General features: G+C 41.1%; 1 protein-coding gene across 3 annotated transcripts in view; it reads right to left on the minus strand.

The window, feature by feature from the left end:
• The window catches only part of LOC123763025 (bumetanide-sensitive sodium-(potassium)-chloride cotransporter), a 55,356-nt gene that overhangs the window by 25,089 nt on the left and 12,321 nt on the right, over positions 1–17,946 (minus strand). For all 3 annotated transcript variants that reach the window (XM_045749965.2, XM_045749963.2, XM_069302184.1), the window contains exons 3-4: positions 2,310–2,466; positions 1,707–1,802 (exon numbers count right to left, since the gene is read on the minus strand). In XM_045749965.2, coding sequence (XP_045605921.2) covers positions 1,707–1,802; positions 2,310–2,466 — 253 coding nt within the window. The remainder of the gene's footprint in view (positions 1–1,706; positions 1,803–2,309; positions 2,467–17,946) is intronic.

Consider the following 17,946-nt stretch of genomic DNA (forward strand, 5'->3'; position numbering starts at 1 on the left):
GAACAATAACAAAAAATTTTCTGACAACCCTCAGCTTCTGTTTAAATCCCTAAACATGCCAAACATATACCCACTCCACACATTCTCTTGTGCCATTTACAGGTATGAAACCTTGTTTCTAAATGCAAATTCTGATCTGAAACTCTTCCATGACAGATGTAATAGAACCTATAATCACCACACCAGTTAGTTTAGTTCATTTATTATGCACCCCATACCCATCTTGTGGGCGGTAGTGGAAAGGGTTACAGAGGCACATAATGGGCTCAGGGACTGAACCCCACAATTCATTTAGCTAAGCAAGTTACAATCTTGATGAGCTAGTTACAAAATTCAATATAAGTCATCACATCAACAATGGGTTCGAGATCGACCTCAAGTACAGGTTCTAAATTAAGCAACTGACATATGTGGAGAGCTAGTGTCAAAATTTATATGTTTGTCCTGCACACCGCCCCCCATCCAGTGGGCAGCGGTGGATAGGTTACAATCACTTAGTTACTACCTACAGTTAGCAAACTGGGGATATTTGGCTAAAATTTCTGGTAGCAGATCATTTTGAATGAAATATTGACACATCGCTGGAACATTGGTTATAGAATTGTCTCTAAATTCACGTATCTTTTCGCACTCCATCACATAGTGACGGAGGGTGTGCGAATAATTTTGTTGACACAGTTTACATTTGGTCAGGTCTACATCAGCAGATAATGAGAATTCCCAGAGATACTTGTAACCGAGTCTAAGCCGAGCAGTAGTAACATCTAGAAGTCTGCTGATTTTATTGGATGATCCATAGATGTGTGGCTCCTCTTGCATGATAGTATGATGATAGATGGAATTACTGGTGTCAATTTCACTTTGCCTCAGATCTACAAGATCTTGTTGAAGTTCTCGGTGTACAGCTGCTCTCAGATTGCTCATTGACAATCCAAGGTTACACTCAACGGCTCCTTTAAAGGCAGATTCTTTGGCTAACTTATCAGCTCTATCATGCCCCAGAAATAAATATATCTTTGATATCCCCAGTCAAACTAAATCTGTGCAAACACTCCATGCAAATAAAGGGACTAGTCAATGGAACTTACTCCCTAACAAATTAAAAAGCTGCCCAGCCTATGCCTTATTCAAAAGTAAAACCAAAAAGGACCTAATTTCATTCTCAAAGTTTCCTACCTAGTGCTTCAAACTCACACTGTATCTTGTGCTACACACTCCCTCAATATATGTACCTAAGACATGCAATTTCACCATTGTAATCACTGCTATCACGTTATATCATAGTTGTTATGTTGAATGTAAATTTTGCTACAATGTACCTGTTGATACTCTTCAAATTTTACTACAATGTACCTATATTTATTCTACAAATTTTCTTACAATGTACCTGTAATTCTTCAAATTACTGTACCTACATAAAATTATCTTTTAGATTAAGGAGCTGCCCAAAATGCTACGCGTGTTATTGGCTTTGCAAGAACATAAAAAACATCAATGCTATGTGCTCTCATAAACTCAATGCATCTTCTTGTATATATAAATAAAAAAATATATATAAATGTTGAGAGTCAGGAGTCACTACAACAGACAACCAACAGATGGCAAGCACAATTCAACAGCTAGCACTAACTTACATGCACATTTAGGCAAGCACAAGACACACACTCATCACAATCATGAATCAAGGAAATGGTGCAGGAACAAACCTCCTTTGATCTGGCCATTGGTAGAAATAGCTGACATGGAGAGAGCAGTAATGGCGGTGACTATATTACCACTCGTGACGATCAGCATGCCTTCAACTGTAAATATAAAGATGCACACTTCAATATATGGCAAGGAATTTACAGGCACATGGAATAAATGGTAAAATACTAGAATAGATAAAACAATGGTTAAAACAAAGAAAACAAAGAATTATGCTAAATGGAAATGAATCTGACTAGAGAAATGTGGTAAGTGGGGTAAGTGGGGTACCACAAGGGTCCATTTTGGGTCCAACCCTTTTTGTCATATACATCAATGAAATAGATGAGAATATTACAAACCACATCATCAAATTTACAGATGACATGAAGATTTGTGGTAAAGTGAGAAATGATAATGATATTAAGGCCTTACAAAGACTGAAGTTATGGTCCAACGAATGGCTACTAGAGTTTAACTAGTAGCCAGCTTCCTGTCCCAGGAATGACCCCTAGTCAGATAGTGGCCCTCAGATAAATTCATACGAAACCCCAATACCTATTATTACTCTCGCTCTCTGACTTGGCCCACCATCCACACTACAGGTATGGGAGGCTACTTACACACTCCGGCCTGGCCCACCACCCAGGGGAGTCTGAGGAAGAGGATAACGCCCCAGATGTTGAGAAGACAGCGTACCAGCACGCCCTGCATCCATCCAAATTTGTTATCTACATTGGATTCTTCTTCGTTGTTTTCCCTTGGTGGCCCGGCCGGCACCTGGAGGAGAGAGAGTACACTAGGCTGAAGATAATACAGTACAAAGCTAGAATGAATACACAAGTGATGATACTGTTTTCAGAAATAAGGAGGCTTTGTTAGAGTAAACAGAAATAAAACATTAAGTGTAATGAAATTCCCCTTTCTGGGTTACACTATAGCTTTGTAGATTGTCTCGAGCTTATTACATTAGGATTAACACTCGTGGCCACGAGTGGGCCGACCTGGGTTCAGGGACGTGGGCCGACTCGGGGACGGGCGTTGGATGACTTGGGGCAGGGAGGATGAGCCGATTCGTGGGGCAGGGGTGTGGGCCGACTTGGGATAAGGAGGTGGGTTGACTCGGGGGCAGGGACGTTATCTTGAGATGATTTCGGGGCTTAGTGTCCCTGCGGCCCGATCCTCGACCAGGTCCTTCCCCCAGGAAGCAGCCCGTGACAGCTGACTAACTCCCAGTGACCTATTTACTGCTAGGTAACAGGGGCCATCAAGGTGAAAGAAACTCTGCCCATTATTTCTCGCCGGCGTCCGGGATCGAATCTGGGACCACAGGATCACACGTTCAGTGTTCTGTCCGCTCAGCCACCGGTTCCACGTTGGCCGACTTGTGGGCAGGGACGCTGGCCGACTTGTGGGCCGACGAGATCGGAAGAGGAACTAGAATAGCATCCGAAATTATTAACAATTATTGAGACATTTATGAGCCCCGCCACCTGTGCGTCGTCAACTGTGGATAGTATGCTTTTGTTTGTAGTTTTGGAGTTTACGAGGCTGTAACGCGCATGGAAGTGTTGAGAAGCTCCAGGAACAAGAGAAAGAGGGGCCAGGTATATCAACTAAAATTCATTAATTATATTAAAAGCTCATGCAAAGGTTTAAAATCTCCTGACTACGGGGATATAAGAAACGACATACAACCAGACACGAATGAAAGCATTTCCAGTTCACTAACCTCAAACATACGAACCGATGCACAGAGAACGTCAATATATTACAGCGCTGTAATTTTTACTAACGCGTCGCATTTTGAACAGATTCGTCGATTCCGTAAATAAAGCAAAGTATTGAGCTAATGTCATTTGGTGTGACAAGCCCACGACACACTCCCGCCCACACACCAATTGTAAATCCATGCCCACAATATTACTCTCGGGAGAACTATATTCTGCCCTCACGTGCACCCAACCAATTACACGTCACGAAGTCCCAGACAAGGCAGTTTGTTTAGTTTGGTTCATTTATGCTGCCATCCATAATTTGGCGTGTGGTAGTAAGGGTACAACCCCTTCCTGCATGCAGGAAAGGGTTGTACCCTATACTATATACTCGTATATCCTGTATCCTCTTATACTATTACTTTGAATGCAATTTTACCTGAATTAACCTGAGAGCTAATGGCCTCGACGAGGACAGGAAGCAGGCGGCTTGTCGAAGTTCCTCCCATTTGCCTTGATGATCTTTTCTAGTTGTACTTTAAAACTTAACAGTTTTTGTACTTAATGTGACGTGATCTGGACTAGCGCAGTAACTGTTCTGGCCTGGCAGGTGTTGTGCCAAACGCACATTAAATAAAAATAAGGGAGAAAACAGAATAAAATAAATCTGCTGGTACCTTTACGGTCTGGTCTTAAGCTGCGGGTTAAGAACAAGTGAATAAACACCTTATAATATTTAATGATAACAAAATTTAATAACAATTCCCTTTACACTTACAAATAAAATAATAATGAATAATTAAAGACAAAAAACCTTAATCACTTAGCTAAAACACAATCAAAAGAAAAATATAAACAAGTGAAGTTACGTTACTGACAAAAGGTGAAATATGACTTTATACAATGAATGACTTTATACTGAATGCCAACCGATCACCCTTTGGTCGGAACGTCAAGGTAAGAGCAGACACAGGCCAGCTAGGAGCACCAGATGGTTTCTGCCTGACGAATGATTGATTAAGATTAAGCCAGCCAGGAGGTGGCAAGGGCATGAATAACCCGTAACTGCCTAACTAAACGATTGATGATTGATTGATAAAGATTAAGCCACCCAAAAGGTGGCACGGGCATGAATAGCCCGTAAGTGGTGGCCCTTTTGAGTCATTACCAGTATCAAGAGCTGATACTGGAGATCTGTGGAGGTGCGAATACACCCTGCGTGACGGGAGATGTCTCCGGTGCTCTCACTACTCCTCTATGAACAGATTTATAAAGATTAAGCCACCCAAGAGGCGGCACGGGCACGAATAACCCGTAATCTTAACTGCCACAAATTCCGTGACAATTAGCCTGGTCATTACTCTCACCATTACTCATCGTTACGACTAAACTTATAAACTTTCTCCAGCCGTGTGATAACTTTCCTGTCACTCGAAAGTCTACACTAACCATCCATCACAAGCTGGAGGGTCAGAGGAGGCGGCATTCCATATATCGTCGCTACATCGAACCTGACATTCCTTGGTTAAGGATTGATCAGTCTCACGCACACCTTGCTAAATTCCTTAGCGGAAACACCCACACCCAGAAACACACACACACATAACCATGTAAAACACACACACACACACACAAAGGGTAGACGGTTGGAACAAGTTAGGTGAGAAGGTGGTGGAGGCCAAGACCGTCAGTAGTTTCAAAGCGTTATATGACAAAGAGTGCTGGGAAGACGGGACACCACGAGCGTAGCTCTCATCCTGTAACTACACTTAGGTAATTACACACACACACACTCACATTTGTATGAGGAAAGGCTACGGGAGCTAAACCTCACGGCCCTGGAAGACATAAAAGTAAGGGGAGACATGATAACCTACAAAATTCTCAGGGGAATTGAGAGGGTGGACAAAGACAAACTATTTAGCACGGGAGGAACACGAACAAGGGAACAAAGGTGGTAACTGAGTACCCAAATGAGCCACAGAGACGTTAGAAAGAATATTTTCAGTGTCAGAGTAGTAGACAAATGAAATGCATTAGGCAGTGATGTGGTGGAGGCTGACTCCATACACAGTTTCAAATGTAGATACGATAGAGCCCAGTAGGCTCAGGAACCTGTACACCAGTTGATTGACAGTTGAGAGGCGAGACCAAAGAGCCAGAGCTCAACCCCAACAAGTAGGTGAGTACATCTTGGGTGCCAAGACCCTGCACTAGTGGAGGTGTACCCGCCATGCCAGTGCACCTGCGTGACAAGTACTGAGGTGCATGCATACCAGAGTTAGTGACAGTCACCACAACAGTATACAACAAACTTGAGTGTATTCCCCCGGGGTCGGTGACCTCTGGACCCCAAGGTGGGGGCATACACTATACACACCCTCCAACGCCCAGCACACTTACGTATTTCATCGATATCTACGCCCTTCAGCGAGTTTACATGTCTTCAGCCATCACTCGGTTGATCGACATCTATAGCCATCTGTATATCAACAAATCTATTGATATCTATAGCTAGTGCACCGGTGCCAATTGGCGTACGGTAACGTGAACCACCCGCCATCTAAAACTTCAATTTAACAATTTTAACAAATCTCATAATTTACTTATATACTGTACTTTTATCAAAAGTATATTGCACAAAACTTTCATACAACCCCCTTACGGTGTGGTGAGCTAGGGGGTCAGCACAAGATCCACCACCCCGAAGGTGGTGAGTCTTCTGCCTCACTTGTAAACTGATTTTCCCAGCATTTGCGCTGCCTCTACTTTCCTCAGCGCTGACTCACCTTCCTCAGCGCTGATTCATCTTCCTCAACACTGACTCACCTTCTCAGCGCTGATTCATCTTCCTCAACACTGACTCACACTTCTCCCTCTCCGAGACAGCTACCACAGGTGCACTAAACAGAGGTTTCCAAATGTACACAAGAGAAATATATATATATATATATATATATATATATATATATATATATATATATATATATATATATATATATATATATATATATATATATATATATATATATATATATATATATATATATATATATATATATATATATATATATATATATATATATATATATATATATATATATATATATATATATTGGTGTATACTGGCAGCAGGTTTTCTTTCAAACATGTTTCATTGAATATGACCGCATATTCTGTATTTATTATTTTCTGGTTTAGGGCTTCTATCCCTCTAACTATTTTCTTAGCATCAGGGCTTAATTTGAATAGGAGTTCTCCAAAACTCATTTTCGTACTTTTAAGGTGAAGAAAAGAAGTGATTTACTATAGAGTGTATTACACTTATTTGTATAATTTGCACGACGTTTCGAACCTCCATGGTTCATTCTCAAGTGAACAGATCTTACAATACTAGTTGATTTTATACCCGCATTAGGTCAGGTGATAATACAATGAAGGTGAAAAACATGGGGGGATACATAAGGGATAAACATAGGGGCTGCAGAAGGCTTATTGGCCCATACGAGGCATCTCCTATCTAAACACAAAGATTAATCCAGTGTAATTGGCCTGTTATGTTGGACATTGTCTTCTGTGTTGGCATCGATATGTTCTTGTCTTGTCCTTACTCTCATGGTGGGTAGAGTAAATAGTTCCGTGATTTGGGTGTTCATGGTAGGTCGCTCTATTCTTATGTGAATTGCCTCAAGAATTTGTAATCTTCTTGAATCTTGGGTTTTGTCTATTATGCAAGTATTCTTGTTCAACATTTCTCTTGTTAGAGTAATGTCATGGGCTTGTCTCATGTGATTCCTAGGGGCACCAGATTGAAGATGGCATGTCAAACGCCTCGTCAGCTTGGTCGACGTCATACCTATGTACTTACATTGAAGGTTACATCCTTCGTGGGGGCAAGTGTACATGTATACAACACTTGACTGCTGTAGAGGGTTCTCCGTCGGCTTCGGGCTGTTTTTGATAAGGAGTTCGGAAGTCTTCTTGGTTTTGTAGAATATTATCAGGTTTATGTTTTGGTTAGGAGTAGTGCTTTTTACTCCTTTACGGATTATTTCTTTCATTATTCTTTCCTCTTTTATATGTTCACTGTGCATGGTTGATTTGTAATATAATTTTATTGGGGGTGTTGTGGTTTCTGTTCTAGGTTCTGAATTATACCAACGGTCCAATAATGAAATAATGAAAGAAATAATCCGTAAAGGAGTAAAAAGCACTACTCCTAACCAAAACATAAACCTGATAATATTCTACAAAACCAAGAAGACTTCCGAACTCCTTATCAAAAACAGCCCGAAGCCGACGGAGAACCCTCTACAGCAGTCAAGCGTTGTATACATGTACACTTGCCCCCACGAAGGATGTAACCTTCAATGTAAGTACATAGGTATGACGTCGACCAAGCTGACGAGGCGTTTGACATGCCATCTTCAATCTGGTGCCCCTAGGAATCACATGAGACAAGCCCATGACATTACTCTAACAAGAGAAATGTTGAACAAGAATACTTGCATAATAGACAAAACCCAAGATTCAAGAAGATTACAAATTCTTGAGGCAATTCACATAAGAATAGAGCGACCTACCATGAACACCCAAATCACGGAACTATTTACTCTACCCACCATGAGAGTAAGGACAAGACAAGAACATATCGATGCCAACACAGAAGACAATGTCCAACATAACAGGCCAATTACACTGGATTAATCTTTGTGTTTAGATAGGAGATGCCTCGTATGGGCCAATAAGCCTTCTGCAGCCCCTATGTTTATCCGTTATGTATCCCCCCATGTTTTTCACCTTCATTGTATTATCACCTGACCTAATGCGGGTATAAAATCAACTAGTATTGTAAGATCTGTTCACTTGAGAATGAACCATGGAGGTTCGAAACGTCGTGCAAATTATACAAATAAGTGTAATACACTCTATAGTAAATCACTTCTTTTCTTCACCTTAAAAGTACGAAAATGAGTTTTGGAGAACTCCTATTCAAATTAAGCCCTGATGCTAAGAAAATAGTTAGAGGGATAGAAGCCCTAAACCAGAAAATAATAAATACAGAATATGCGGTCATATTCAATGAAACATATATATATATATATATATATATATATATATATTGCTGATTATGACCGAATAGGTAAGATTAATGATTCTAACAGGAATCTTCTCAATATTTCTTATGTTTTTCTTCACTGTCGAGGGAAGTTGAAAAATTACCTCTCCAAAGATCATTTTCACATTATATTTATCGTCTGATGCCTAGGGAAGCGTTTTGCAAGGCTCTCCTTACATTTTCAAAGACTCTAAAAGACTTTCAAAGACTCTTAAAGACTTCAAAGACTTTCCATACTCTGCCAAGGCTTGGGGTGAGGTGATACAGGACATGATTGAGATGAACAAATGGATCAGTGGCATAATGGGTATTAATAGGCCATTGCGTGTTCTATGTTTTTACTTCTACTGTTTCTGTGTTGGTTGGTACGGGGTCTTGAAGTGGGTAGAATGTAATTATGTGTTAAATGGCTGTTGATTGCTGGTTTTGACTTTTTGATGTGTAGTGCCTCGCTGATGTCGAGTCTCCTGTTGTCGTTGTATCTGTCAATAATTTATGTGTGGCTTGCTAAGATTTCTCTGGTGATGGTCTGGTTGTGTAAGAAGATTATATGCTCCTTGATGGAGCCCTGTTGCTTGTTCATTGTTAATCGCCTAGAGAGAGACGTTATTGTCTTGCCTATATACTGAGATCTTTGGGGCTGACAGTCCCCAAGTGAGCATGTGAAGGCATAGACGACGTTGGTCTCTTAAGGCGTTCTGTTTGGTGTCTGGAGAGTTCTTCATAAGTAGGTTTGCTGTTTTCTTGTCTTTGTAGTAAATTAAAACTACAAGAACAAGAAGACGCCAAACCTACTTATGAAGAACTCTTACTTTTAACTGAGACAAGTACCAGACAGGTTCTCGTGGCTGGCCACCACTGGCGGGAACAGCCTGGTGTGGCTACCACTGGCAGGCCAAGTCTCACTCACCACCCCGGGAAGCCTTAACCCAACATCCCACCACCAACAACAGTCTAACACCCCATGAGCCAGACTAACACGCACACCACAAGGGTGACAAACACTTCAAGGAAGAAATAGAGGAAACATGATCCAAACATATAAAATACTTATTGGTATCGAGGAAATAAGGGACAACGGTCAGGAAGAGCAGCAGCGTAACCAGAGGATAAGCACTGATATTAAGGACGTAGATGAGCAGCAGGATTGATGTGAGTAAATACTTCAGTGTAAGGTCAATAAGCAGGTGGAGCTAATTGGAAGGGCAAATGGCTTGGGTTACCGATATCTATCATTTTAAAATAAGATAATCATTGCATTATACCATCGACAGATAACAAAGACGGAGTCCAGGAGCTGAAGCTTTGTCTTACAAATTGGGTAGCTCATCCCCTGCAAGTGATGAGGCAGAGAGAGAGAGAGAGACAGAGAGAGAGAGAGAGACAGAGAGAGAGAGAGAGAGAGAGAGAGAGAGAGAGAGAGAGAGAGAGAGAGAGAGAGAGAGAGAGAGAGAGAGAGAGAGAGAGAGAGAGAGAGAGAGAGACAGAGAGAGAGAGACAGAGAGAGAGAGACAGAGAGAGAGACAGACAGAGAGAGAGACAGACAGACAGAGAGAGAGACAGAGGCTCGTAGGTAACCAACCATGTGAGGAAACAGTAGGAGCAAACGCTCAAGAGTTAGGTAGCCGGGGATCGATGCCACACACCTTGCAGTAACACGTGGGCCGGCTGTTGCTCCCAGGCTGAGCCAGTGCCACCACACGGCTCACTAGTGCAAGGGAGACGAGTCTGGCTCACCAGGCCTCTCTGGCTTACCATAGGTGGTGTGGCGTGACAATGGAAGGGGGGGGAGTGTGGCTTGACAATGGAAGGGGGTAGTGTGGCTTGCAATGGAAGGGAGGAGTGTGGCTTGACAATGGAAGGGGGGAGTGTGGCTTGCAATGGAAGGGGGGAAGTGCAGCTTGCAATGGAAGGGGGGAGTGTGGCGTGACAATGGAAGGGGGAGCATTTATGTCACCACTAAACTATACCCTTGGCGCCCTATATACACAATTGCCGGAAATTGTGTGCGTATTAATGGCTTTAAGCATAGTATATATTAGCTCCATTTAGAAACCCTACATTCTGTTTATAAATCATTTTGCTTGTATGTACTTTTACCTAAATAAACTATTATTATTATGTACTATTTATTACTATTATTTCTTATTATTACAATGTTTATCTAATCTTTAGGTTGGATGTACAATAACTGTTCATCTCCAAGACAGAAGTCATCAAACCCCAAGGAGATAGAACTTGGCCTTAACATAACATCAAGCGCATCCCTAGAATATAAAGTACTTAGTCTATCACCTATCCTTTAGCCAAATGAGGGACTTCACACACCACACACTGCTGCCCTCCGCGCCGACTGAACGCGCAAATCTCCGCACTTTCCCCGCAAACAAATAAAACCCGACACGTTTGCGGTTACTTTACGGGAGTGGAAAAGCAGAGGAACGGCGGGGCGAGTAAATTAACGACATGGGGGAAAGGGGACAGAAGAACGATAGGGAAGTAGAACAAGGATGGGTGGGAGGAAGAAGAACGGGAGGAGTGAGAAACAATAATTGCATGGGGGAAGAATGGAGGGATGAAGGGAGATGGAGATAAAGTGGCCAAAAAGAAGGAAGAAACATCTCAATACAAGAAGCGAGGGAGAATGATAAGGAAACTATAGCCTGTCCTCCAGTTGTCACGTCACAGAATATGTGTTAACCTGTTCTAACCTAACCTTACCTTACCTAACCTAACCTCTCCTAACCTTACCTTACCTAACCTAACCTAACCTGTCCTAACCTTACCTAACCTAACCGAGGACTCACGAATCGAAAACGTAACAGCCCGTCAATTTTGCCAGCCTCTATATATTATAGTACACCATATATTGGTCGTTGGGGATTTACACATCAAAATACGATGTACTAAATTTGGAAAATGTGAGAAGAAAACAAAATGAAAGAGAGATAAAGATAGGCAAAAGGGGGGGGGGGGAGGAAAAAGGAGAAAAACAGGACAAAGCCTCTCAATGTGAAGGACAATCGATGTGTTCCCGCCTCCCTCCCTTCCCGCCTCCCCGCCTCCCTCCCACCTTCCCGCCTCCCTCCCTCCCTGCCTTCTCTCCCCACCGCTTGACCTCTCCCATGGCAGATAAAAGGCACCTGCAACACCCTTTATTTTTCTCCGCTCCTGTGCCAGGTAAATTACGGGCTCACCATAGCCCGTGCTACTTGGAACTTGTTCTGAGTAGCTGAATCTATAACAACAACAACACCCCTTTTTTTCGGGGGGGGGGGGGGGAACTACTCGAGGGGAGCAGAGTACCTCAATACACAATTCCATAGTAAAATGCGAGCCATAAACCCCGCGGGCAAAACAAAAGCCACTGTCTACAAGTATGGCCGAGCTTGTAGAAACATCCCAGTACTCACCTAGTTGTGCTTGCGGGGGTTGAGCTCTGGCTCTTTCGGCCCACCTCTCAACTGTCAAGCGATAGCTGTTCCCCCCTCCACACACACACACACCCGGGAAGCAGCTCGTAGCAGCTGTCTAACTCCCAGGTACATATTTACTGCTAGGTGAACAGGTGCATCAGGGTGAAAGAAACTCTACCAATTTTTTTCCTCCTTCGCCGGGGATCGATCCCCGGACCCTAGGATTACGAATTCCGAGTCCTGTCTACTCACCCACTAGGCCCCCCTGTGCATATATATATATGAATGCTGCAAAGCATTCATATACACACGTGTTGAAATGCGTGAACACGTTGTTTAAGAGCAACAACCTCATACACGAGCGCAAGCGTGGCACAGCTCCCAAACACACCCGTGACACCCAGCTCGCCTCATATCATAACTCATTACATTACACATTTCTACAACCTTTCCACCCTCTCAATTCACTTCAGTATTTTACTATGTCTATAATGTCTCCTTTTACATGTCGTAAGGTCAATTTCCTTAAACTTTTCTTTATACATCCACCGTAACTTCTGCAACTCAAAATTTTGTACGGGCTTCTGAAGGTATTATCTCAGGAGTGGCTGTCTGTTCCAGAACTGGTCTGATGTAGGTGGTGTACTGTGTTCTAGATGACTCCTTATGAAGCTCCTTCAGGCTCTCCTTATATTTAAAAATTAAGTATATGTTATTATATTTGCGGGTTCCTCTGGAGCAAGAATGTAAAATTTAATGCTTAGTCGTTTGATTTAGTTTATTCTTAGACGGGGTTTTCCCTTTATTTAATACTGGCCGCATCCCGTCCTCATTTTCATCACCTTGCACTTATTTGTATTAAATTCCAGCAATCATTTCTTGGACTAAATTTGCAAACTGTATTGGACTTGCGCAAGTATTTTGCGGTCTGTCTGGCCCAATTCTTGCTAACTTTGCATATGTTGCAAACTAAGAACTGCTACACGAACCCGGAGCACAGTTGGGGCAGGTAACCTATGAACGTAAGCAAGAGTGAATGGTGCTTAAGTGCTAAAAGAAAACTGTCTATCATACTTTGAAGGAACAGAAATACATAGCCGTATACCGGCAGCCTAAGTGTACTAGGCAGTGGGCCTGGCTGCTCCACATGTCACGGTGAGCACATGGGTTTGTTGATAACTAGCCGCCGCTAGTGGCAACACTAAGTTGTTGTTGTTAAAGATTTAGCTATTCAGGACAGAGTGTCCATGTAGCACGGGCTATGGTGAGCCCGTAGAACAATAAGTCATAAGCACCTTGCAATATAGCACAGCTGGCTGTGGTTCACCAAGTGGCCAACAGTGGCGGGTTCAGGAACAGGGAAACCCGTATGAAGATGATGACAAATGCAAGGAATTTAATGCTGGTAGGGAAGACTTGGCCATATATAGTAACGTACAAGTTGGTGTAATTAGCTTACGGCTAACTCTCTCAAGTAGCAAGGGATTCTGGGTATAAAAATATGATCACGTGTTGTGTTGCCTCTTTTGACTGTGAGATGCGTGAAGATGACAATTATGCGATCTGCGTTGAATTTAGAGATGAAGGGAGCAGGTGGGTGTTGCGGAGGTAAGGGTCAGAGTGTAGCACACCCGGGCAGGGATGGAGAGGGGGGCTGTGGTGGAGTAAGGGCTGCGACGATCTGGTCTGGGCAGGATCCTGCCCCCATGGTTATACCATTGGCAGATCAGGCGTGGTAAAGGTCCTAGGGCAGGTCCTTGTGTGACTGCTTGTACCCTGCGTCACCACAGTCTCCTGTCTATCCAACCCGTCCTCTTAAAAATCAACCCGTCCTCTTAAAAATAACGTTACTTTTCGCTCGTATGCGCGCTATGGCCAAATTTGGACGTAATTGAAAATGAAATCGACTCACAACAGTGACGTACTGTTCCGTTTTCTGTTTGAGTCGTCTGGCCACGTCTATGGTACTCTCTCATCCAGGTTGGTGCTCTGTGACGCCCACCGTACTGTCGTCTGCTTGTCGTAGAACTTCATTAGGTTCTACAGGTACAATTTCCTCTCATTCAGTGCTGGTTTACAAAACTCATTCTGTTCAGATGTTTGACAAGTATTTTCCTTATTATTCTTGCTAGAACTTGGCGGGGTGCGCGTGTCAATGATGCCAGCCTTGTGTCCTCCTGCCTGCCTGCTTATTACTGTACACCACATTAGCCGCCTTCCACCTGCTGGCCGACTCTTCCATCCCCAGTGACGTATTAAAGATAAAAGACAGAGGCACTATTGACTCTTACGGCATCCATGGGGATAAATTGTCTTCTTTTACAACCTTCGATTTGACTAGTATCTCTGCCTCTGTTTGTTACCTCAATATTTGACGTCCATCGTCCTTGCCGCCTCCCTTTCTTGTCAAAGCTGTTCAAGTTCTGTCGTGAATTCCTCTCTGACGTTTACACCAAGTTCCACATAAATTGTTATGTTCCTTCCTCTCCTCTTGATTAGCATAGTGACCGTCATTCACTGATATCTTCCTTCTAATACAATTACATTTTCGTAATGATTTCCAGATTTCCAGTTCTTGTGTGTTCCTATTTTTAATAATTTCATTTATTTTTTGTTTTCACCACCACCAGTATACGAGGCTTCACTGATCTCTTATTTTATCTCAGCCTCGATAGTCCAGATCTTAAGACTGGTCTTAAGATGCCTTGCTTTCTGCGCGTCACCCCATATATAACTTGATTTTTTTTATTGGAGTTAAAACTTAACACACAAATTTTATAAAACCTAACTAAACCTACCTAACTTAACTTATCCTAATTTGACCTACATAACTAAGTCAGCAATTCATGTTCTGACTATAATAATAATATTACTTACAATAAACCAATTTGAATATATATATATATATATATATATATATATATATATATATATATATATATATATATATATATATATATATATATATATATATATAATATATAATTTATTTTGGTATGCGCACATGTACTTGTGTACATAGGCACGCACAGGCTCGTGTGTGCGCGCGCATGTGCGTTGCCTCATACATGCTAACTCCCACTATAACAACAATGATAAAATTCTCACTGGGCCAGAAGGAGCCTATTACCGAAGCACGATTACCACACCGTGGACGGTGCGAGCCACGAACCGTGACCCCACATTTAACGCGGTAACATGATGCTGATTTAGAGCACAAAATGATTCCTTAAGGTACGCAGGCGCAGGCTTTGCTGGCTCTCCATGCTTGCGGCGACACCAGCCATTGATTGTACTGGCATATTAAGTTACAGGGCACTGTGCCACTACACGTGTCAAGACGCAGGGCGCTGTGCCACATGTTTCAACACCAGAGAGGCTTCCAGCGTCTTGCAAAAGCCTAGCGGCGGCGACCTTCTTGTAAACTCCAGGTTATGAAATCGATTAGAACTTGGTGGGTGCCAAGACACAGAAGTGCTGTTCTCCTGCTGGGAACATCAGAACGAATCACGAGTAGAACAGACAGGTGGCAGGATAACATTTAAACAGAGCATCTAAATGAGTAGCACTCATTTACATAGACACTGCCAGACAGGCGTTCCAGGACCAGCGAGAGAAATCAGTTCACATCTACACACTAGGATACACCAGTAAGAAGAGGAGCTTCTATTTCCTATTTCGGAGGACTAATAGAGAAGAGAGAACTAATATAAAAACGCATGAGAGATCCCAGCCAATGGCGGAACTCTTCGGAAAGTCCATTAATGCCAGTTTGAAGCAATGCGTAACTCATTTGATGCGTTGTGCGGGCGTGTGAGGCAGGGTGGGGCAGGTGCAAGAGTTTTACCTCATTCACTGACCTTCCCTCGACCTTGACAAAATGTGATAAATCCTGAGGCTGGCCAAATTTAAGTGCACTACACCCATTGTTAGCAAGAATGTGATGTATATCTGTGCACTCTCATGTTAAAGGACCTTCCAATGGTATCTCTAGCATCGTCTTTCTTTTCCATTAAATTCAAATTATTAACACACAGGGAGTGGAAGCGCTGCTATTGTTCGAAATTTATTATTTAACATGAAAAACAAATATTTTAACATGCAGTGAATTCATAATAGGTCATGGCAAGTGCGAGGGCTTGATTTATTTCACTAATGAATGAACTCCGAAATGTCATGTGTATATAGGAATTATTTGTGTTGTCAGATAACATGAAAAGTATGCAAATACCTATGAATATACTGTATACACCGAGAGGTGTACTCACTTCTCTGTGTGTACACTCCGTGTATATTTTAGTCCTGGACTAAAGTATATTTACTGGTTGGTCAGTATGCCTTTGTGGCGGCTTTAATGATAGGTCTTGAGTCCAAGATGATAATAAGGACAGAAGGATGAAAATAACACAATATGCAGATCCTATAATAGTTTATATATATATATATATATATATATATATATATATATATATATATATATATATATATATATATATATATATATATATATATATATATATATATATATATATATATATATATATATATATATATATATATATATATATATATATGCGAACAAGCCTGAATGGTCCCCAGGACTATATGCGAATGTCACTATATTCGAGTCACTTCTGGGGTGTGAGTTTTCATTCATATATATATATATATATATATATATATATATATATATATATATATATATATATATATATATATATATATATATGTATATATATATGTCGTACCTAGTAGCCAGAACTCACTTTTTGGCCTACTATTCAAGGCCCGATTTGCCTAATAAGCCAAGTTTTCCTGAATTAATATATTTTTTCTAATTTTTTTCTTATGAAATGATAAAGCTACCCATTTCATTATGTATGAGGTAAATTTTTTTTATTGGAGTTAAAATTAACGTAGATATATGACCGAACCTAACCAATCCTACCTAACCTAACCTAACCTATCTTTATAGGTTAGGTTTGGTTAGGTAGCCGAAAAAGTTAGGTTAGGTTAGGTAGGTAAGGTAATCGAAAAACAATTAATTCATGAAAACTTGGCTTATTAGGCAATTTGGGCCTTGCATAGTAGGCTGAGAAGTGTGTTCTGGCTACTAGGTACGACATATATATATATATATATATATATATATATATATATATATATATATATATATATATATATATATATATATATGTATATGTATATATATATATATATATATATATATATATATATATATATATATATATATATATATATATATAATATACATATATATAAAGATATATTACATATACTGTATTATGAAAGCAAACACTGACCAGCAAAGGTTTTATCGTCTTTAATAAAGAATTTAGAACAATATAGAACAAAAAGAGAATATAGAATATTGTAAAAGAATATAGAACATCTCTTGGGACCTGAACAAGTGTTGTAAAAAATGTAATGTAAACAAGTTTAGAGAGACTTGTGTTGTCACCTGATCTATGACATCTCTGCCCAGTGCAAATTTTACCTTGCTTGCATCATCATAAGAGTTGTAACATTAAGGATATACGTAGAGGCACCCGACACTTCCTAGAGCTGCACAAAGCTGAGCTTTTACTCTAAGTGAAACATAAGTGTTCTTCACACAAGTCTTCCACCGCCATCTTTCCTGTAGAGGCAGTGCCTTGCCTTCCTTTTGCCTTCCCTCAATCAAAAGCCTTCCCCCTTTACCCACTACAAAAGCAGGCATGTTCTGTTATGACTAGTCTGGAAATTAATCCCCACATCTCGTGTTTTAAAATTTAGTATAATATACGTTATTATGAAATATTTTATTTCCTCTTTTTATCCACCGCATCAGTTATTCTTTTACATGTTGTGTCTCGCCTTCGCACCCAAGAAGCTAATTAAAGAACAAGCCTTGCTTCGACAAGAAGCAAAGATACAATGCCTTAAACCAAATTGCTGCTTTAGTCAGAGAGCGCTCCCTTTCCCAGATTGTTATTTGCTTAGCTAAACT

This window comes from Procambarus clarkii, chromosome 47 (assembly GCF_040958095.1).
Source record: "Procambarus clarkii isolate CNS0578487 chromosome 47, FALCON_Pclarkii_2.0, whole genome shotgun sequence".
Lineage (NCBI taxonomy): Eukaryota > Metazoa > Arthropoda > Malacostraca > Decapoda > Cambaridae > Procambarus > Procambarus clarkii.